The 24,327-nt window shown below is 38.7% G+C and overlaps 1 protein-coding gene across 5 annotated transcripts in view; it reads right to left on the bottom strand.

Moving 5' to 3' along the window:
• Window positions 1-21,826, bottom strand: part of FBXL20 (F-box and leucine rich repeat protein 20) — a 93,496-nt gene extending 71,670 nt beyond the window's left edge. For 2 of the 5 annotated variants that reach the window (XM_081582233.1, XM_081582234.1), the window contains exon 1: window positions 20,584-20,911. In XM_081582233.1, the coding sequence (XP_081438359.1) occupies window positions 20,584-20,889 (306 nt within the window). In that variant the 5' untranslated portion in view covers window positions 20,890-20,911. Of the gene's footprint in view, window positions 1-20,576; window positions 20,912-21,378 lie in introns of those variants that run through there. The other 3 variants (XM_081582236.1, XM_081582238.1, XM_081582235.1) reach the window with 2 other exon arrangements.
• Window positions 21,827-24,327: the final 2,501 nt, after the last annotated feature.

Below are 24,327 nucleotides of genomic sequence, written 5' to 3'. Positions count from 1 at the left end.
ACACGCAACAAAGAATACAGAGTTTACAGAACTAGTTCAGAAAAAGGCACTAAACAAAACAAACAATACTACTACAATAAGCAGCAGCATCAAAACCAGGAGGGGAAAGAATGTGATTTCCAGAGCTGCCACATTTTAACATTCAAAATGTTTAGCTTTCAACAAAAAATTACAAAGCATGCAAAGAAATAATTTGCAAATCATTTATATGATAGAAGTCTAGTATTCAAAATAAAGAACTCTCACAATTCAACAGTAAAAGTACAAAAAACCCAATTAAAAACTGTACAAAGAATATGAATAAACACTTCTTCAAAGAAGATATACAAATGGCCAAAGAGGACATGAAAAGATGCTCAACATCATTCATTAGGGAAATATAATACAAAGCTAAACCAGCCCATATGAGATAACACCCCATATACGCTAAGATGTTATGATTTGAGAAAAAGAGCGGGGGGAGGAATGAAAAGAATAACTGTAAGAATATGGAGAAAACTAAACCATAGTACATTGCTGGTGGGAACATAAAATCGACAGCTGCTGTGGAAAACAGCTTGGCAGTTCCTCAAAATGTTAAATATAGAATTACAGAATGACCCAGCAATTCCACTCCTAAGTACATGCCCAAAAGAACTGAAAAAAGGTTTCAAACACATACTTATATCTGTTAATAAATGAACGGAGAAACAAAATGTGGTATTTTCATACAATGCAATCACTGCTGCTGCTAAGTTGCTTCAGTCGTGTCCGACTCCGCGTGACCCCATAGACGGCAGCCCACCAGGCTCCGCCGTCCCCGGGATTCTCCAGGCAAGAACACTGGAGTGGGTTGCCATTTCCTTCTCCAGTGCATGAAAGGGAAAAGTGCAAGTGAAGTCGCTCAGTCGTGTCCGACTCTTAGCGACCCCATGGACTGCAGCCTACCAGGCTTCTCCATCCATGGGATTTTCCAGGCAAGAGTACTGGAGTGGGGTGCCACTGTCTTCTCCAATGCAATCACTATACAGTCATAAAAAGGTAAACATGCTAAAACATGGATGAATCTTGAAAACATTATGCAAAGAAGCCAGTCAAAAAAGACCACACACTATATGATTCCATTCCTATAAAAGTCCAGAAAAGAGAAATCTAAAGAGACTAAAAGCAGATAAATGGTTGCTTAGAACAAGGGAGTGAGTAACAGGAGATAGGGAGTAATGGGTAAAAGTTGTAAGTTTCTTTCTGAAGTGCAGAAAATTTCCCAGAATTGACTGTGGCAATAGTCTGCAAATATCTATGACTGAATTATATACTACAAAAGGAAGAACATTCTTGTAATGTAAATTATCTCAATAAAAAATATAATTTAAAACTGTGTACTCAACAAGGTCTTTGAAGAAAGGTAAAATAAATTCACAGTAAACTTCTCCTCAGTAAAAACAGAAGTCAAGAGACAAGGGAGAAAAGTCTTTATAGAGTGCTAAGAGAAAATAACTGCAACTTTGTACCTAGTCCATCCTAGATGACCCAGGAAATAAGGAAGAAAAAAAGATGTTTCCACACATAATTAGGTAAGTTCATCATCCACAGGTTCATAGTAAAAGGACTTTTTAAAAGGATCTACTTTCAGAAGAAAAGTGAAACAAGTACTTCTGCTTATAGGAGTAATAAACCAGATTATTTTCATGAACTTTGTAAAGATGACTAAAAATCTCGTGAAATACTAAAAATAATAATAATAACAGGAGATTTTCTTAAAGCATGGAAGAGCAAAAAAATAGCATAAAGAACTATCAGTCCTTGGACTTCCCTGGTGGTGCAGTGGTTGAGAATTCACCTGTCAATGCAGGAACACCAGTTCAATCCCTGATCTGGGAAGATCCTACATGCCACAGAGCAACCAAGCCTGTGGGACTACTGAGACTGTGCTCTGGAGCCTGTGAGCTGCAACTACTGAAGCCTGCTCACGTAGAGCCTGTGCTCCATGAGAGAAGCTACTGCAATGAGCAGCCCACACACTGCAACTAGAGAGTAGCCTGCACAGCAACAAAGATCCAGGATAACCAGAAATAAATAAACAAGTAAATAAAATTATTTAAAATATAAACATATACATGGAGCAGAAACTACGCTATAAGAAGAAATAGACGCATTTAGAGATGGCCGGAGAACTTTAATACTCTTCTCAATGAAACCAAGAGACAAAATAGACAAAACGTTAATAAAAACCTAGAGGATCTGAATATCAAAGCTTGATCTGAGATATGTGTAATGAACAGAGTCAAATAATAACAGTAACTTAAATTTAATGAATGCATATTGTATACTTGGCAGCCTTGTAAACACTTTTTATACATCAATTAACTCTTACAATAACCCTGGATAGATTCTACTGTCTCCATTTTCTTATTAAAAAACTGAGGTGCAGAGATGACATGTATTCCAATGTCTCACCACTGTAAATAGCAATCTCAGTCAAAATGCACTGATAAAAAGTTACCTTTGCCATAATTTGACAGTACTGTATGTCATAATTAGGAATCATTACGACCCTAAGAAAATAATGGATCCTTAATGTTTTACTGGATAAACACTATGATCCCTTTAAAAAGTGTCATCAGCCCTTTTGAAATTATCATCACCCCTTTTGAAGTTTTCCAAGTTTAAATCCACCTTTAAAATTTTGTAAGTCATAAATATGAGGTCCCCTGTGTCCTTAGGGTCATCATTAGGTGTTTCCCTCATCTACCTAAGAGTCTTCTTTTGTTTACTTAAGAGTTCTGAGACCTTACTCTTCTGTTGATCCATCACAATTTTATATTTAGATATAAACAGAAAAACTATAATTTTAAGAAATGTTAAAAAAGTGGGAATTATTAAGTGGTCTCCAGTCTCTGATGGGTAAGCACTTCTCTCTTCCTGCAATGCGCCCTTTAAGAAAGGCAATCTCATTTAAAAATTTTGTGTCTGATTTTTTTCCCCTACATCAAACCTAACCAAGCATTTAATAAACAAAATTTTACTTTGTTCCAACATACAATATTTACAAAAACTGATGATGTACTTGGCCACAAAGAAACTTTCAAAAATCTGTTAACATATAAGCCACTAATACACTTACATGTAATGCAAAAAAAATTAGAAATGAACAACAAAATAGCCCCTCAAGATCGATATACCTGAGATTTTAAAATACAGATAGGAAATAGCAGAGCTAAGATTTGAACCCAGTCAATCTAGTTCCACTGTCCTGCTCAAACCCAAAAGTCCTAATTTATCAGGCTCCAAGACTGTGTTACCCAGTGTGGTGAAAGTGAAGTGTTAGTCGCTCAGTCATATCTGATTCGTTGCCAACTGCAGCCTGCAAAGCTCCTCTGTGCATGGAATTCTCCACGCAAGAATACTGGAGTAGGTAGCTATTCCTTCTTCAGGGGATCTTTCTGACCCAGGGACCAAACCCGGATCTCCCGCAAAGAAGACAGATTCTTTACTGTCTGAGTCACCAGCAAAGTCCGTGGTATTCAAAAAAGCAAATTCATGGGCCCAGGTAATTTGCCAGTTTTCCAGGTGACTGTTCTGTCATTTCTACCTTTAAAATATATCCAGGATTCAATTACTTCTTACATCTCCATCACAACCAACTTCATACAAGGTACCACTACTACTTTTCTCTATTACTCAAAGAACCTTTAATACCAGTTATATACTACTTTTCTACAAAGCAAGAGTGATCCTTTCAAAGCTTGAATATTCTTCTGCTCAAAAATCCCTATGACTTCCCTTGTTAGAATAGAAACCAAAGAACAAAATGGTCAATAAGTCCATTTATGATCTGCCCTGCTCTCCCATCCTCCCACCCCTCACCCCTACTCCTAACTCACAACTCTCTGACCTCTTTCCTACCAGTTAACCAACCTCTCCATGATCTGGCCACAGTGACCGACCTGTTCACTCTGTTCCTAGAATATATGAAGAACCCTCCCACCTTCCTTTTTGAATTCCTTTGCCTGTATGAGTTTACTTCATTGTTCCCTTAAGTCTGCTCAAATATTAACCACCAGCAAGCTTTCTTAACCATTCTATATAAAATATGAACCATGCCCAGCTCCCTTCCTCTTTTTCTTGTCCCTCATTTCTGTCCATAGCATTTATCAGCATCAGACACATTATGCATTTACTTTTTTATGTTTCATATCAATTTCCCTTCACTAAATCTTAAACTCTATTTGGGCAGGATTTTGTGTTCTGTTCACTTTTATACTCTCAGCATCTCTAACAATATCAGACACATAGAAGTGCTCAAATATTTGACGACTGAATTAATGATTAAATAATGTTTAAAAAAAAAAGAAAATGGAGAAGGCAATGGCACCCCACTCCAGTACTCTTGGCTGGAAAATCCCATGGACGGAGGAAGCTGGTGGGCTGCAGTCCATGGGGTTGCTACGAGTCAGACACGACCGAGCGACTTCACTTTCACTTTTCACTTTCATGCATTGGAGCAGGAAATGGCAACCCACTCCAGTGTTCTTGCCTGGAGAATCCCAGGGACGGGGGAGAAAAAAAAAAAAAAAAGAAAAAAAAAGAAATGTAACCAAAAAAAGCCCATTTGTAGTGACATCAAAAACAAGTATGCAAAAAGAAAAAGAACAAAAACCATGTAAGATCTTAAAGGAAGAACTCCCCATCATATTCACGAATGAGAAGGAAATTATAATAAAGATATAAATTCCCTCAAATTAATGTGTAAAGCCATTAAAACTGTGGTACTGGCAATAAAAAATAGATGAAAGAAACATTACACAGTTCTAAAAAGGCCTTTGAATTCGTTTAATTAGTTTTATGATAAAAAAGGCATTTCAAAACTAGTGGGAGAAGATGAACTAAATCATGTTGGGACAACTGGCTATCAAAGTTCAGTTAATACTGTATCTTTGTTAAAACAAACAAAAAACTCTACCTTATAAACAAGCACCAGGTAGGTTAAAAACTACACTACATGGGATTGCAATGAGTCTGACATGACTGAGCAACTAACACTTTCACTTTTCATCTTCATGGAGGAATATTTATAATCTTGAGATGTCATTCTCTGGTCACTAAGTTATGTCTGACTTTTGTGACCCTATGGACTACAGCCTGCCAGGCTACTCTGTCCATAGGATTTCCCAGGGAAGAATAATGGAGTGGGTTGTCATTTCCTTCTCAAAGGGCTCCTCCTCACCAAGGGACTGAACCGGTGACTCCTGCATTGCAGGTGAATTCTCCACCACTGAGCCACCTGGGAAGCCCAATCTTGAGATAAGGGACACTTTTTTTAAATAAACATCAAGAGGAAACTGACAAGACTATTCAATGAAAACCTTTGCAAATACATGGGTACACAAAGAGTCAGTATCCAATACAAAGAATACCTAGAAACAAAAAAAAGACACAATCTAATTTTCAAAATTTAACAGAGAATAAAATAAGCAAGAAGAAGAAAAATTTCTTTCTTATGGAAAAAATACAAGAGATCAATAAAACATGAAGAGTAAAACAGGAAGATGCTGAACTTCAGCAGTAATGAGGGAAATACAAAATACAATAAAACACAATTTTCCTTCTATCACTGAAAAATTTTAAAGTTGGGAAATATCACATGCTGGTGAAGATGTGGAGAAACAAGTTCACTTACATACTAGTGGCCAAAATATAAATTAAGAAGTCAGTCTGACAATATCTAATAAATAAGGACAAAGCCTAAAGGTCCATTAATAGCTAGCTAAACAAACTAGAATATCCATATAATGGATTATTATGTTGCTGTGAAAAGAAGTCTATCTAACAGACTCAAAGACATACTGTAGTTAAAATTTCCCAAAGTCAAACACAGTATGAGGCTACTTACATAACCATAAACCCAGAAAACTAAGGCTAGGTAAAAGCACAGGGGAAAAAAAAAAAACTACAGAAAAAGGCTTTACAAGGACACTCATCAAGTTTAAAACTGGTCCTTATCTCTCTTTCTGCTTCTCCTTTTTAAATTATTTATTGAAGTATAGTTGATTTATTAATACAACGTTGTGTTAGTCACTGTTATACAGTAAAATGATTCAGTTGTACATATACATGCATTCTTGTTTTTTTTCTTTTCCATTATGGTTTATCTCAGGATACTGAATATAGTTCTTTGTGCTGTAAGTAATACTTTGTTGTTTATCTGCTCCTTATCTATAGAGGCGAAGCGGATCAGAATTAGGGGCAGTATAAGAAGGAATTATCATACTCAAAATGTCTTAGCTTTTAAATAAAAATTTATGCATGTATTTACATAAATTAAAACACTATATATTTTTTAAACTTACTATAATTTTTTAAAAGAGAAAAAGCAAGGTTCTAAACCATATGTCCAACAATTTTGTTCATTCATAAAATGTGAACATGTCCATACATAATAATAATAGATACATACACTTATAAAATTATAAAATTATTGAACCCATGTCTCTTGCATCTCCTGCACTGGCATGTGGGTTCATCACCACTGAGCTACTAGGGTTTCCCTTTATAGTGAACAGTTAATTATAACTTAACTTCTCTTCCAAGAACAAATACTAAAGCAAAGGTGGTTCAGTGGTCAAGAATCCGCCTGCTAACACTGGAGATACAAGAGACATGGGTTCAATTGCTGGGTTGGGAAGAACCCCTGGAGTAGGCAATGGTAACCCACTCCAGTATTCTTGCCTGGGAAATCCCATGGACAGATGAGACTGGCACGCTACAGTCCATGGGGTCGCAAAAAGTCGGACATGAATAAGCACTCATGTGCACACACACACACACACACACACACCAGTCCCAAATTAAACCAAAGGCCTGTAACTTATTTTTGCAAAACAGAAGTGGGCAGAAGAAAGACCTGTCCCTGAAACACATTAAACTAAGAAACCTGAGGCTACTTTAGGACAGCCAAAGCAGATGATGCTCAAGCTGACTTTGTCTAAAATAATGGTACACTTCAGAGACTGCCAGTCATTTAATCAGCCACAGTCCAACTTCAGTTGTAGTAAATAAAAGCTACAAGGTTTACTGAGCTTATTTTTGGTTGTTTTTTTGTTAGTTGCTCAGTTGTGAACAACTCTTTGCGATCCTATGGACTGTAGCCCACCAGGCTCCTCTGTCCATGGGATTTCCCAGGCAAGAATACTGGAGTGGGCTGCCATTTCCTCCTCCAGGGGAATCTTCCTAACCCAGGGATCGAACCTGTGTCTCTTGCATCTCCTGCACTGGCAGGTGGGTTCTTTGCCACTAGCACCACCAGGTAATTTTTGGTTAAATTATGCTTAAGATTTCAATTTGATCATTTCCTTTCTAGTACCACTGGCATTAAGCAAAACAACTACTTACAAAAACTATTTGGCTGGCTATGCACCTTCAACCTGAATGTGTATCCAGGCCTAATTTCATAAGAGAAAAACATTATTTCCAGTTAAGATAACGTGGAGCATATATATTCTCCCCTGGCTCCCAGCCTAATGCTGAACTGAATCCTGTTGTTTTCATTCTGTTAATTCATCTCTGAAACAATATTGTTACTAGAAATACTGACAAGTCCCCAATCACTTGACAACAGCCAGAATATTTAAAAACCTAGAAAAATAAAGCTGGATCCTAGGTAGGTGTGTAGTACTGTCAAGACTAGAAAGGTAATGTAATGAATTATCACACATTTCATATGAATATATATTTGACAGATATTAGAAGGGTCAAAAGGGCTTTCCTGGTAGCTCAGCTGGTAAAGAAGCCACCTGCAATGCAGGAGACCCCAGTTCGATTCCTGGGTCGGGAAGATCCCCTGGAGAAGAGATAGGCTACCCACTCCAGTATTCTTGGGCTTCCCTGGTGGCTCAGCTGATAAAGAATCCCCCTGCAATGTGGGAGAACTGGGCTTGATCCCTGGGTTAGGAAGTTCCCCTGGAGAAGGGTCAGAAATATCTTGGCCATAACTCCAGAACACCTTGCACTTTATGAATGGGATTATTTTTAATGCAAATTTCAAATTATTGAAATAAATAATTTAAATACTCTTTTTGTTTCTCAGTATTTTTCCTGATATTAATCTTTTATTCTATTAAGCCTAGTTGATCTTTGACCTAGAAATGTGTGTTTATTCATAAAATATCGTATCCTGAATTTTTATTATTTTTCACTCAACAGTGGTATATTGTTTATTACCTAGTATCTAAAAGGCATTTACGACTTGATAAGGTTTATACAGAATATTTGTTTACAGTTGTTTAAGAGTTATTTAAGCTGGCTAGTAAGCCAAAGCAATGTCCATACTTTCCAGTCCACATGAAATTAACTTCGCTTAATTCTTTGGCCACAAATTTAAGTGTTAATCAATCCTAACCAAACATCTTATAAACACCTGCTATGGTTCAAAAGAGTAACTAACAATGGGTAAATTTTTCAAAACAACCCATTCTCCGTTGGCATGCTCTACAGGCACATATAGGAGACTTCAAGTCAACCAGATTAAAGTTCTGGCTTTTAAATACTTAGCTATTTAATGTGGAAAATGATAGCCTTTCAGAGTATCTGCTTTCTTATGGATAAAATAGCGAAAAATATCCTCTACCTACTATACAAGATTTTTTTCTAAGTTCAAATGAAATCATAAATGGGAACATGTTCTTTAATATGTAAAACACTGTATTAAGCTATTACTTAAGATAGTTCAAAATATCTGTCCTACTGAAGGGAGGTTAGTAGGATGCCCTCCATATACGAGGGTCAGCATTTTTCAATCATTTATAAATTCCTTAAAAATATTTATTACTTGCCTTAAAAACAAATGGAACAGTACGTGTATAACTACTTACTATATAATGAATTCCTGGAACTACTGGTGGAAGTGTTATTTTCCTGTTACTACTTTTCTTTTTATTTCTTTAAATGTATTAATTTTTTAATTGAAGGATAACTGCTTTACGGAATTTTGTTGTTTTCTGTCAAACATCAACATGGATCAGCCACAGGTATACGTATGCCCCCTCCCTCTTGAACCTCCCTCCCATCTCCCTCCCCATCCCACCCCTCTAGGCTGATACAGAGCCCCTGTCTGAGCTGCCTGAGACATACAGCAAATTCCCATTGGCTATCTATTTTACATATGGTAATGGAAGTTTCCATGTTTCTTTCTCCACACATCTCATCCTCTCCTCCCCTCTCCCCATGTCCACTCTCCTTCTAACCTTGATTAATTTCTGCTTAAATTTCTGAGAAATGTCCAGCTTTAGAGAAGAGCAGTTACTCTGACTAGCTCTCTCTTTAGTAATCCTACTGCTTTGTTTCCCAAGAAATGAAATTGTTTCTTATAACTCTCCCATATAGCTATCACTGCCAGAACCCACTAAATTATTTTTCTCATGCAGTTTTCTTCCTATGTAGATTACAAACTCCCTGAGGAAGAGACAATGTTTTGGAGCAGCTTTGCATTTCTAACACCTATCAGTATTTAACACATACTAATGCTAAATAAAATTTAAACAGAACTGAACTCCTACCAACAGCATGCCCTGGTTTTCTGGACTGAGAATTTCTGTGCCCCAGACAAGGTCAGATTAGCTTTGCTGAGTTCCCAGATATATTTGTTCTTGGTAGTTTGAGAGGCTGTAGCGTGGTATGATAGTTTTATTAGTATAACTGAATATATTTCAGTTATAAAATGTACAAGTTGTAAAATAACTGTATTTTAGGTGCTATACATTAGTTATTGCTCTTGCTTCTAGGGCTAAAACATCTAAGACAGGACAGAAACCTGAAAAGAGCTATTGGTTTTATGATGGCAAATCCATGGTATATAAACTGATTTCCCTGTGGAGTTCAAGTTGTAAATACAAATTAACTTTGTATTCTTTCAAGGGATTAGTACTGTACAAAAAACTTCACTGGTGAGTCTAAATGTCTAATTCAGATTGCTACTTATTTATCTCTACTGTGCAACTCGGTTGCCATAAATTAAATCCAGTTTTATTTATTCCTCCTTAATGCTGTCCATTTAAGTCATGGAGTATTATTAAAAAGTTAAGAGTTTTAGGGGCTTCCCTGGTGGCTCAGTGGTAAAGAATCCCTCTGCAAATAAAGGAGACATGGGTTCAATCCCTGGTCCAGAAGGTCCTACAGGCTGAGGAGCAACTGAGCTCATATGCCACAACTATCCAGCCTGTGCTCTAGAGCCCAGGAACCACAACTACTGAGCCTGCACATCACAACTAGAGAGTAGCCCCTGCTCGCCACAACTAGAGAAAAGCTTATGCAACAAGGAAGACCCAGCACAGCCAAAAATAATTTTTATTTTTTAAACATAAGAGTTTTAGGTTTAATCTTTTTTGTTTCAATAGAGGTATAAAGGGCATAAAACATTGTATTGATCCAGTTTGTAATAAGGTAGGGAAATAGATACTGGAAACATTATTTAAGAGCTGTAAAGACAGAGAAGTAAGCAGTTTTCCCCAGTGTGCAGTGTGAGTTTACAGTAGCGCCAACAGAAGGTCCCCTTGAGTTCTTGACTCCTATATTTAGGCCAAATTTTTCTGTCTGGACCAGAAACTGATGTGCTCAGATGAAATTTATGTCATTTAGGGCCTTTAATCCACCTTTTGAGGCAAATAATCTAAATACAATTATTCTTTCTTAAGGAATGTGTTGACCTCGGTAAAACTGCATTTTTTGTTGTTGTGTAGATCTAATTTGGGAAGCTGCTTTTGTATAATTCCAGCCAGCTGTGACTAAGAATACTGAATATTAAGTCCCTTATCTTCCTGAAGTTACCATTCATGATAATGTGTTAGGAAAGTTACATTATTAAATAAATGCTTCAACTTATCCAAGGATGCTTCCAAAATATATCAGGTTTCCTTCCTACAAATGGGCTGCAGAAACAAGCTATGATGTGATTTTTGCAACAGAAGTGTCTTTACATGAAGGCATGTAAATAACTTTCAAAAAAACTGATAAGGATGAGTGTGGGGAAAGGGTATTTGTAATGCAGTGCTCTTAAAAATAAATAAATAAATGCATCTCTACTTACTTGTCCATGTTCAGTCATGCCATAGCTTTATTTTCTACAAGCCAGAAAAGGAAGAATGACCAGTTTCCGGGGTAAAAGCTGACTGTCTTAAATGTCAACTTACAATTTGGTTCCAGATTCTCATCTCAGGAGACATTTACCCACATCTGCCTAACAGTGAACACAATAATGGTTACAGTATAAACTCCATATAAACATCATCAAATTATTACTGTTCAGTTATACTGATTAAAATTCATAGGTGTTCTGTCCAATAAACCCAATGTATAAAATTGAATCAGATGAAATCATTAATTACATTCTTTCCTTTATAATACTTTTTCCCTTAAATAGTATATTCCTTTAAAGCATTTAAAACAATGATTTACCAAAAGTCTACTCAAAACTACTTTCACTCCAGAAAGTAATATAATAATAGGCATCATTTATTGAGCCCTTATCATACAATAGACCATGTATAATGTTTGCTCAATGTTATAAAAACATCATAGAATTTAATCTTTATAATCCAGTGTTAGTAGGCTTTATACCCATTTTTTAGATATTGAAAATTTGAGACTTTGAGAGATTAAATGACTTGTCTTAGGTCATACAGGGCTTCCCACATGGCTCAGTGGTAAAGAATGCGCCTGCCAATGCAGGAGACCCAGGTTTGATCTCTGGGTCGAGAAGATCCCCTTGAGGAAAAAACGGCAACCCACTCCAGTAATCTTGCCTGGAGAATCCCATGGACAGAGGAGCCTGGTGAGACACAGTTCATAGGGTCACAAAGAGTCAGACGCAACTGAGCAACCAAGCAGACACGGACACTAATATCATACAGATGGTAAATGGCAAAGCCAGGGTACAAACTCAGACTTTAAAGCTAATGCTTTTAAATAGGTTCTCTTTATACAAATATATAAATTCCAAAAATGTTAAAAACTGAATCATAACACACTAAACTCCAGGATATCACACAATCATTATACCTATTCTTCACTCCTTGGCAAAAATCATTCAGACAGATATAACATATCTGATGCTATTAAAGTGCTACACTCAATATGTCAGCAAATTTGGAAAACTCAGCAATGGCCACATGACTGGAAAAGGTCAGTCCTCATCCCAATTCCCAAGAAGGGCAGTACTAAAGAATGTTCAAACCACTGGACAGTTACACTCATTTCCTATGCTAGTAAGGTTATGCTCAAAATCCTCCAAGCTAGGCTTCAGCATTATGTGAACTGAGAACTTCCAGTAGTTCAAGCTGGGTTTAGAAAAGGCACAGGAACCAGAGATCAAATTGCCAACATTCGCTGGATCATACAGAAAGCAAGAGAATTCCAGAAAAACATCTACCTCTGTTTCACTGACTACGCTAAAGCCTTTGACTGTGTGGATCATAACAAACTGTGGAAAACTCTTAAACAAATGGAAATACCAGACCATCTTACCTGTCTCCTGAGAAACCTGTATGCGGGTCAAGAAGCAACAGTTAGAACCCTGCATGGAACAACTAACTGGTTCAGGATTGAGAAAGGAGTACGACAAGGCTGTTTATCGTCACCCTGTTTATTTAACTTATATGCAGAGCACATCATGCAAAATGCTGGGCTGGATGAAGCACAAACAAGCTGGAATCAAGACTGCCAGGAGAAATATCAACCTCAGATATGCAGATGATACCACTCTAATGGCAGAAAGCAAAAAGGAACTAAAGAGTCTCTTGATGAGGGTGAAGAAGGAGAGTGAAAAAGTCAGCTTAAAACAAAGCATTCAAAAAACTAAGATCACGGCATCCGGTCCCATCACTTTATGGTAAGCAGAAGGGGAAGAGGTGGAAGCAACAACAGATTTCCTCTTCTTGGGCTATAAAATCACTGTGGATGGTGACTGCAGCCATGAAATTAGAAGATGATTGCTTCTTGGCAGGAAAGCTATGACAAACCCAGACAGTGTGTTAAAAAGCAAAGATATCACTTTGCCGACAAAGGTCCATATAGTCAAGGCTATGACCTTTCCAGTAGTCATGTACGGATGTGAAAGCTGGACAATAAAGAAGGCAGAGTGAACAAGAGTTGATGCTTTCGAACTGTGGTGCTCGAGAAGACTCCTGAGAGTCCCTTGGAAAACAAGGAGATCAAACCAGTCAATCTTAAAGGAAATCAACCTTGAACACTCTTTGGAAGGACTAATGCTAAAGCTGAAGCTTCAGTACTTTGCCACCTGAGGCAGACAGCTGAGTCAATGGAAAAGACCCTGAAAATGGGAAAGATTGAAGACAGAGGAGAAGAGGGCGACAGAGGATGAGATGGTTGGATGGTATACCAATTCACTGGACATGAACTTGGACAAACTCCAGGAAATGGAGTCGGACACAACTTGGCGACTGAACAACAACAACCATATCTGTATACAGATATACATGCATATACGGTATACATAAGGGGAGATATACATGCATATACGGTATACATAAGGGGCTTCCCTGGTGACTCAGTGATAAAGAATCCACCTGCCAATGCAGGAGGCACATGTTTGATCCCTGATCTGAGAAGATCCCACATGCTCCAGAGCAACCAAGCCCCAGTGACACAACTATTCAGCCTGTGCTCTACAGTCTAGGAGCCGCAACTACTGAGCCCACGTGCTGAGACTGCTGAAGCCCATGCCTAAAGTCCATGCTCCATAGCCAAGAGAAGCCACTGCAATGAGAAGCCCACATTGCAACTAGAGAGTAGCCCCTGCCGGCCACAACTAGAGAAAAGCCCATGCAGCAACAAGACTCAGCACAGTCAAAAATTAAATAAAGTGTATATAAAATAAAGAATATTTATATATAATAGTATTTAATAAATAAATAAATATAGGGTCAGGTCACAAAGGCTGTTTTGTGTTTACTAAAATAGTAGTTAGAAACAAATATAAGAACACTGGCAATAAACTGAATATCTAATCTCCAACTCACAGCAACCTGGGGGATTTACTTAGAGAGAATCATACAATTTCCATGCTGGAAGGAACCTTAGAGTTGAGACAATGGAGGTCCAGAGAGAGAATTTACCCTCAGGCACACAGATACACACGTATATGTGTATATAAAATACTTATGCATGTGTTTACTAATGAAGAAATTATTCCTTTCTATAAAACCCTAAAGATGTCATCTTAACGTTTTCCTTCTCTCCTTACTCAAATTAATTTCAAAATTAGAACATTAAAATATATAGATGATCTGGCTCAAAAAATAAGATGACAAAAAAAGGATAACATATTCCAACAGAGAACTGTAGCTAACTAACATTTATACTTAACATTACATTGTTAATTTTCAAGGAACTGTAAATCTCTTCTCTTTTTCTTCACCCCACTCAACTGAACAAAGCAAAAAAGACAAAAAATAAAACAAACCTGGCTCTTTGAGTTGGTAACTGCAATTCAGAATAAAAGCAGTTGGCAATGACCTTCCCTGGAGGGAAGCATAAAACAAGAGGTACTCTACATTTAAAAACCTGCCCTAGTCTAGAAATTTCACTGCTTTCTTTTTTCCTGTCCCTCCTGTCACACAAACTCTCTCATTCTGCATATAGTAAAACAAACTCAGACACTCAGAATAGCCATACCTATGGCATATTCTTACTATTGCAAATTACAAGTAAAAAACTGAGAATACTTTTCCATTTTTTACTTTTAAATGATTGTGAAATTATATCTGCCTGCATCTTTCGGTTGATCAGAAAGTTTCACTCACCAGAAAATATCATAACACGTGGTACATTTGATAATATAAAATTGGGCAGGCATTTGATATATTGCCTATCTTCACCTCCTTGTTATTAGATATGACTTGTGTCTTAGCACCAAAGTAACGCGTAAGATCAATCAATATACTATTTACTTTCACAGTGTTCTGTTTCCCTTTTTTAGTTTTTACTAGAAATTCCTGGGATCAAGGACAAAAATGACAGAAGACACAGCCAATATCTGTTTCATAACTGACTAAATCTTTGTCTACCATGTTTTAATAGGTGACGTTTACTTCATAGAAACTTAAAAGACAGCAAAATGGATTAAATTAATTGTATTTCCACCTGATTACAACTGTCAAATATGAGGCTTAATAAAGACAACAAAATATCATAAAATCAAATTAGAGGAAATATGATTAGGGAGTCAAGAGGTTACTTACCTATAGCTTCAAATCACATGCCTACTAATTAGTTATTTGATATGTGCTGAAAATAACTAGCCAGGAATGCCACTCTTTTAACAGAAATAGTCTTCAAGAGCTAATGCAAATTTGTTTTGGATTTTTTACATTTAAATACATATATTTTTTAAAGTTATATAATTAAGCAACATGAATCAAGCACAAATACTACTGCGTAGTTCAATACTACCACCTACTGTTAGTGGCTATTATTAAGTTAACATCGTTTTATCAAATGAGTCCAAGTGCATTAAGATATAAAACCACCAGTTGGAAAAAAAAACAAACCACAGTTGGATGCCTTCATTTTTCTAAGGTGATTTTTGGGTGGGGGTCTGATCTAAGAATTTATGAATTCTGGGATACTAAATAGGAAAACAGTGTAAAGGCAACTATGCACAAGCAGCTAAATTTGGTCAGTTTAAGGGCATTCTTTCTTCTTCCTCCCTCCCTTGGATTTTCCTAGTGTAACGGAATATTTTATTTTGGACATCTAAAAATACCCTTGCAAAACCACAGTACTAGTTAGATTACTGAAATTTTTAATTTAGTTTCCAATCTGTCACCAGTTGAGAAACAGTAATCTGAGGGCTAGGAATAAAAAAAGTACTCATTAATCTGTAAGAAAAATGATACCAAAATTTGAAAAGATACAACTCTGAAGATGAAAATAGAAGGATTTTTAAAATTAAGATTAAAAAACAACACCAACAGCTAAAAACTGACAAATGGCCTAGAACATGAAGACATGACTTTAAAAGTGTGGATACTTCTAACAGAAATACTGCTTTAATGAATGAAAATCTTCAATGTAGAAATAAATTACATCTTATAACGTAGGACTTAAATATCAACAATACATTTTGTCAAGTTTCTGCCAAGTTAAAAAAATTTAATGACTTAATAGATTAAGCATAATTTCCAGTACCTAGATGTTTATCTTATGTATACTGTGGCAAGATACAAACGTATGTTTATTTTTAAATAATGAGTGAATACAATATAAGTACATGACACAATGTACTGTGCTTCAAAAGGACCTATGATTGTAAAATAAAGAAACATCAGTAACACTATTCAAAAAAGAACAGATTGTCTGAATGAGCCTAAAAAGCACACTTCTAATTTGCATTTTCTATAGTAATGTTAGGTAATAGGTAATTGCTTTCAAACCAATCTCTAAAGTGTTAAAAACAAAATTCCTTACTTTTACTAGTTCTTCTCCCATTGCAAGGCCTTTCAAATAGAGTGAAACAAATGACTCTCACCCACTGGAAAATATATATAACATTTTCCACATGTACCAACTTGGAAAATACGGTTATTTACTATGCAGAATGTTCTTTAGATTAGAAGATAAAACCTTAAGGGAAAAAAGGGTCATTACTGAAGTCTTAACTAAACTGTGTGACTGAGCCTACAAACTTTAACAAATACTGGAGTGGCTATTTCAGAAGAAACGACCAAGGTCAGCTTTTAATAAAAAATTAGATTCACAGGATCTGGAATAAAAGGAACCTTAGTAATTGATTTTAACTCCTTTTTCTTACAGAAGAGGTAAATGACCAAACCAGAAAAGTGAAAAGAGACGACCAAAGCTATAGTCAGTTGGTTGACAAAAATCAAGACTAACTAAAAAAATCAACATTAACTAAATCAAGTTCTGTTAACTCCCAATGCAGTATGTTCTTTCTGCCACAAAACAGTTTATGATTTTTCTTATTTTGGACAAACTGAATCAGTAAAATGAAGCAGGTAAAGAAATATTACAACCTAATCAAACAAACTTCAGTATTACAGATTTATCAGAGCAGCAGCGATGCATAATGAAAAAAAAAAAAATAACGCCCAGTGATTCAAAATACCCAAACTGGAACTTATCACTGCCTAACTATGTGAGTCTTAACTTCTCCAGGCACTGATTAAACTGTAAAATAGTATGAGAATGTCAGTGAATGTTACTACTATACTTTTCTTAGGTTATACTTTTTAATAAATCCAAATAAGATAGAATTTTTCCTTCAGTAGTAGTACATTCTTATAATGGAGCTAACTAAGAGTATGACAAAGTGGAGAGGCTTAACTGAAAAAAATCTAAACTTGGATTCAAGGGCTAGCCTGACAAGTGTCTGTCATTAATGTCACTATGTTAAGATAGTACTAGTTACAGTACTTAAAATGAAGGACAGCTATATTCTCTCAATAGCGAAAGCAAAATAAAACATGCGGGATATAAAGAACTTTAGAAAAGCTCTTTTTCACATTTTATGAGCTTTTATGCTATGTAATGCTAAAAACAGACCAGAATGATAGAGTGGAGTAAAAAAAAAAAAAATGCAGATTGGAATCTTGGCTTCCCAATGTACTAGCTGTGCAACTTGAATACTTGTCAGGCCCTCAAAACAGAATTGTGAAAATCAGAAATAACAGAGGTAAAACATCTAGCTCAGTGCACCTGACATACAGGACACATTGAACAATCATTTTTAAATTTGAAAGGAAATTATCAAAAGTTGCCACAAAACAAAGTGTACTACAAGTAACATACAAGTATTTGAATGAGTTTCAATTAAAAGACTAAAACAATTTAGTATACATTATTTTAACTTTTAAGGGTTATTACTATGTAGATCTAATGCCAAAGTGATACAACAAAAAACAATTTTCACATCTGCACATCTTTTTTAAACTCTTTTGTGCAACAGTCATCTACTTGGCTATTTCACAGGATGCTATACAGCTGCCTAATAGGTACTCTTCTCCCCTGATTAAACTTAAAAAAATATTTTGTTATGCTTTTTACCATTCTACCTGAGTGTGAGATTTAAAGTGTGTGGCCAGCACTTACAGCATCCAAAAGCATAATACACAAGAACATTCCCTATAAAAAGACTTTAAATAATTAAACAAAAAAGTTTTAGTTATCCTCCCCCAAAAAAGTGGCCAAGCAAAAGAAAATAATCTTTCACTTTTTGTATTAACCATAAGTAACTTGAAATTAGTTGTTACATATTTGCTACAGAAATTTCCTACACTCAGAAAAATCCTCAAAGCTACCTACTCCCAATCATAAAATTATCAGTTTTTTAAAAACCTTCTGAGATTTTGAGAATTAAAAAAATGTGATGTAAATGTTTAGATATGGAAAGCCTGCTTATCTTATCTACATCTTTTATCCACTGAAAGTAAATATTTAAAATGTTTTCAATGAATTAGCAATAAGTGTATTATTTCATGAGATCAAATAGTTTACTGTTTTATTACTTGTGAATTAGGTCATTAAAGGGTATATGATTTTAAAAAATACTCAGATAATGAAAATCATTAACACGTATCATTTGCAGTCCCTTCTCATTAGTATTCCAGCATGAACACTTCCATGGGGTCATGAAGCGTCAGACACTGACTTGGAGACTGAACAACAAAAATGAACACTTCACATCATAGTAAGAGTAGCTTTTTGTTTACAAATAAACATTTTAATCACAAACACTGTAGAAGGAGCGGTGTTCCTCCCTCATTCTTATTGTTCTCAGACATTTTCAGAAAACTTTGGTTCCCAGTTAATACCAATCAACGCAAACAGATATGTTTAATAAAGCAATACATTTTCTTATTACTTCAGAACCACCAGTACAGATAAACTACAAATTAAAATATAAGTATAAAAACAGGATATAACAATACAATTTTAAAGCACAAACTACAAAAGAACTCTTTCCAACAATTACTCACACAACCTAAAAGTGAATAGCAATATGGTAAAGAGCTGACTGCAATGGCAAAAGGCTATCTATCCTCCACTCAATTCTTCAGTATTTGGGTTTCCCTTTGAAGATTTCTGTTAACTGTTAAATGTCTATTTGGTAACTCTATTGACAGTCTGGACTTTTAGAGTAGTAATGAATATGAAACCATCATAAATTAAGCTTTCTGGGTCTCTCTACATCAGGGCAGCATAAAGTTCTATTAAAGTAAACACAAACATAACCTACTGTAATAATATCTTCCCATGACTAAAGAGACCAATTCCTTGATTTTCTCCACTCCTGGCGTTGTAGTAACGCTGTAGCTCTGAATTTAAACTCTCCCCAAACACTTCCTGTCTTGACCTTCGTGGGTAAATTAAAACATTTTCTCCACAAGCATAAAAAGAAATCAAGGAAAAGATTAAACTGAAAACCCTTAGGTAACGATTTCATCCTCTACGCTTGGTTGCCAAGTTTCCTGAAACTTGTGTCTCCCTGTCTTACAATTTCATCCTTCAAATGAAAATGAAGAAAAACATCAAGTGAGATGTACACTGAATGTAAGTGATTCCAGGTCAGCCTGATTCTCTGTCAAAAAAGGCCAGGTAACATTTACTCTTCTTGCTGTTTCTTTTTCTTTCTTGTCCCCCCAACAAACCTCCCCGTATACTGCTAAGTCACTTCAGTCGTGTCCGACTCTGCAGCCCACCAGGCTCCGCTGTCCCGTATACTACTATACAGTAATTCACCTGTAGTTACAATACTTCACTTCCCAAAGGAATCATTTCCCAACACTGTCTACTCCCTAAAGATGCTTTCAAATGTTTTATTTCCTCATCCATTCCATAATTCCATTACTATAAACCTCTCTCGTCAGAAGAGAAGTTCTTAGAGACAAAGGGACTTGAATGGATTTTCTTAAGTCTCTCAGACCTTCGTCCCAATCTCAAAGCCTGTACACATCTAAGAGTTCCCAGAAACAATGAGCTACAGAAGTACAGACCACACGGGAAAGAAGAGGAAGTACCAGAACAATACCCAGACCACACAGCACCGAAAACCCGTGGACGTTTCTATCATCTCAGTCTACCATCCCTACTCCCCTAGTTTAACCAAAGTCTCTCAAACTCAGAGAAAAAGTCCCGGGCCCACAATTTCCCCCTCGCTTCAAGAATAAAGTGGCAGAAAGAAAAGAAACGAGGACCCTCTGGTGGATCGCAGCTGTGATGCTTTTTCTGCCGGGTGAAGGGAGGCAAGCCAAGGGTTGTGTAAAGAATGGAAAGCTGAGTGATATTGGGGGGAGGGGGAATTAGGGCGCCAGAGCTAATCCTCCGCCGGGCCCCGCGAGTGGAAGACGCAGGAGGCGACAGCTGGGAGGACAAGGGAAGCCGGGCTGCACTGAGCTTTCGGGTGGCGAGAAACGGGAGAGAAGTGTGGCAGCCCCAGAGGCCAGTGGGTGACGGCGCCAGGCGAAAGAGGAGATTCGGTGCGGTGCGAATTTTCTGGGGCATGAGAGCGGAAATAAGTCTTCCTCACAGGACCCCAGCACCCGCCCCCTCCCGCCCCAGGCGCACACCTCAAACCTGCTCTTGGTCACTCCGTTCACGTCCCTCCTCATGGGGCCGGCGGGTGCGGCCGGGGCCGGGCGCTGCGGGGTGCAAAGACTGGGGGCCCCGGGCAGGCCCCGGAGTTCCGGTACCGAGAGGAGGCAGAGGAGCAGCGGGATGGGGCCGTCGGTGGAGAGGAGAGACCTCTCGGCTCCAGCAGGGCCTCCTCCTCCTCCCGCGGTAGTGGCGACGACTGCTCGTCGCTAGCTCCTCTCTCTTCTCAGCCTCAACTTCAACCCAAAACAAAAACACTCCCCACCTGCCAGCAACGCCGCTCCTCATTGGGCAGAGCCGCCCGGGCCTCGGAACAGCGTGGGGAGGGGGAGGAGGAGGAGCGCGCAGCGGCGCAGGACCACCCCTCCCCCACCCCCGGGCGCAGCCCGCGGCCGTCAGCCCAAGAGCTACGGGAGCGCGGCGGCAGTGGCGGCGGCGCGAGCCCGCTCTCGCCTCCAAGGCAGACAAGCCCACCGCGAGAAGGAGAGGCAGGGAAGTGCCTATGTGTCTGTGTGTATTTGTCTATGGGAGGGGCTGTGGGGCGGGTGCGAGTGCGCGCGTGCTCGCCGACCGGTCCTAGAGAAGAAAGCAGGACAACTGCACACAGCACCCGAGCCCCGTCCTCTCCCCTCCGTGACAGACAGCACGCACCAACCCACCAAGCACTTGAGCTGTCTGTCTTGTCCTCCCAGCCCCTTAAGTCTTGTCGCTTCTCAGTCGCCCGTATTGGCACACATGTCCTTCCCAGCCACCCAGCTCCCTTCCCCTATCACTCACTGTCGCCTTGAAACCAAAGTGCAGCAGGCGGTCCCTGCTCGGAGCCATTTTCCTCCTTTCCGGTAGTCTCTAGATTGGGGCAGAGCTGCTGCTGCTTTCGCCGCCGCCGCTGTTGCCGCCGCTGCTGCCGCCTCCCCCGCCTCCGTGGATTGCATTACCGGGTGTTGCAGTGAGGCTTGGGGGGCCGCTGCGGGGCGTGGATATCCCTGTACATGGATCAGGGGGCGCTGCCGTCTGCTCTGGGGACAAGCAGCGAGGCCGCACCTCGTGCCTTGTGGTCAGGGGGTGCAGTGCAGAAGCTGGGCGACCATTTCTTTAGCTGGGGGAGGGGCACGCTTTGGTGGAGGTGGGGGCGGGTGATACCGAAAGGCCTTGGCTTCCCCCGCCTCTCCGCCGCCCGACCGCCGCTGGCACCCAATGGGCTCTAGCGCTTACCCTCCTTCCAATCAGCGCTCTGGTTGGTGAGAGCCTGATCTTGACGCCACTTTGGCGGGAGAAACAAGCGTGTCTGAACGAGTAGGCGGTGCGGGGGGTTGGGGGGGTGGGGTGCGGGGGAGCTTGCCCAATGGTTAACATTCTCTCTCTCTCTCCATAGAAGCTGGATTGTGTCATGGTATGTCATAGTATACTTTAGCAATTCCAGGTCTCGAAACTTATGATCTGATTTCTATGAAATAAGGAATGTTTAACTTTAGAGCGGAAAACCACAGAATTATATCCCAAAGATAAAATATTAGAAACTGTATCACAAATTCTAGCAGTCCTGGCTGGACCACTTCTAATTGTATCCCGAAGTAGATGATTTTGTTTTCCTACCACTTTTCATTTGCACTTTCAGTGACTGGCTTATTATGAATGTCTGATTTAAGAGATGAGCTTACTTAAAGAGCAACAAGTGCAGAGACCTTTTAAACGGGCACATTTTACCTGAAAGGCTTATTACCCAACTCTTAAAGCACTTTAAAAAAAATTTTTTTTTTTTAATCTTAGAAAGGACTTCCTGAGCAAGGAAACCCAGCTTCAGAAACTTATTCTCAGGCCCACACACCCAGGTCTAGATGTTACAGCCTCCTCCTGTCCCAGACACTGTTGTTACTGCTTCATGTCAAATAGAAACAACCTTTTAGTTGCATCTCATCTTAGAGCAATGGCACCCCACTCCAGTACTCTTTTGCCTGGAAAATCCCATGGACGGAGGAGCCTGGCAGGCTTCAGTCCATGGGGTCGCTAAGAGTCGGACACGACTGAGCGACTTCACTTTCACTTTTCCCTTTCATGCACTGGAGAAGGAAATGGCAACCCACTCCAGTATTCTTGCCTGGAGAATCTCACGGACAGTGGAACCTGGTGGGCTGCCGTCTGTGGGGTCGCACAGAATCGGACACGACTGAAGCGACTTAGCAGCATCTTAGAGCAGTTTTCTCCCAGCAAGAACTACTGATGAATTTGGTGACAGAGGCGTGCAAAAGATAGTAAAAGTGGTTTGAACAAGATAAATCAGATGAAAACTTCCACAGGTTTTTCTCTAATTTCAATTATCCTTTCCAGTTAACCCATTATCAGGTAATACTCAGGAGACTTTTTTACTGTGTTAAAATTTTTTTGATTGGATTTTTAAAAAGCTGAATAAACAAAAGTATTCAAATGTTAAAAATTTATTACACATACGCATGTTGCTTTTTATCAAAGAAATTTATTTGCATGTAAATAAACACATTTTTATAATGTTTTGGGAAAAAAATCCCACAGATTTTTGTCTACTTTCAAAAAAATGAAAAACCCCAAAGTATTTACAGAATGGCCATATGCACAGAAAATCAAATTTGAAAGTTTTTTTAGAAAAGACCCTCCCCAACTGCTCCTGATGTACATTTTTAAAACGCAAAATTTAAAGCTCAGTTTCTACAACTGAGCATGTTTCCCAACCTAGCTTCTGAGATGTTAGGTACTTCCTACCCCTCAAAAAACTTAAGGGTAGAAATAAAGAGGGAGGGAGATTTAGGGATGAAAGGTTAAAAAAAATGAGACTGCCAAACTCATTGTGAATGAGTTTCCTATGCTGGAATCTGCTTTAAGTGACTCGACTGGATACAATGACTCACTGGCTCCCTGGAAGGTTTCTTTTCAGCATTCAGGATAGTGCTGCCCTGTATTTTCAGACCTAGGCCTTAAGGAAAATCCTTCCAAGAGCCACCAACCTCAAGCCTAGTTTTGGCAATTACATCCTGTTTCATTTCACGCCTCCCCCCATACTTATTTTAAAAGAAACTGATTTTTGAACCTGGGATCTTCCATGTACATCAGAGCAGGTTTTGACCAAGAACCCCTAACATGAAGCCAAAAGACAGAAGAGGAATCAGGTCAAACTAAGAATACATAAGACACCAGCAGCAGAAGATAGGTAGAAGATGACTTCATGTCCTTGTCGTCTTTTGAAACAGAAGAATGAGTACACCTAGACAGGAGGGAGGTGTCCCAGGCTTGGTTTATTCTGCCTCTTCTCCTCCACCCTGTGGAGAAATGCAGTGCTCCCTGGTTCTCAGGCAGGGTGAAGCAGTTTAGCCCCGGCTCCCTGTTAAGCAAGTTCAGATGCTGGGTCAGTGTGTGGGGTGTGCCCATCGACAATTCAGGGGCTTATCCTTCATCCAGATCCTAACTCGGAATTCTTTGATCTGGGATGAAGACAGAAAGAGAGAAAAAGCTTCCCAGTTTACTCATTTTGGTATTTGTTGGCTCTACTTGGGGGAGCTGAGCCCCTGATATTATGCAGTACATTCCCCATACTTTCCCCACCCAAACTTAAAAACCATTTTAACTTTTTTTTTTTTTTCCTGCAGAAACCAATGGGATAGGATTCAAAACTAGGTGAGAAACTTGTGAGAAATCCAACCTGGTTGTATGTCTGAGAGGCTGCTACTGTATCAGCATCACAAGATAAAGCACTCTGGT

Source organism: Giraffa tippelskirchi, chromosome 3 (genome assembly GCF_054371585.1).
Source record: "Giraffa tippelskirchi isolate mGirTip1 chromosome 3, T2T-mGirTip1v1.2.pri, whole genome shotgun sequence".
NCBI lineage: Eukaryota > Metazoa > Chordata > Mammalia > Artiodactyla > Giraffidae > Giraffa > Giraffa tippelskirchi.
This window is presented reverse-complemented; position numbering and strand designations above follow the sequence as displayed.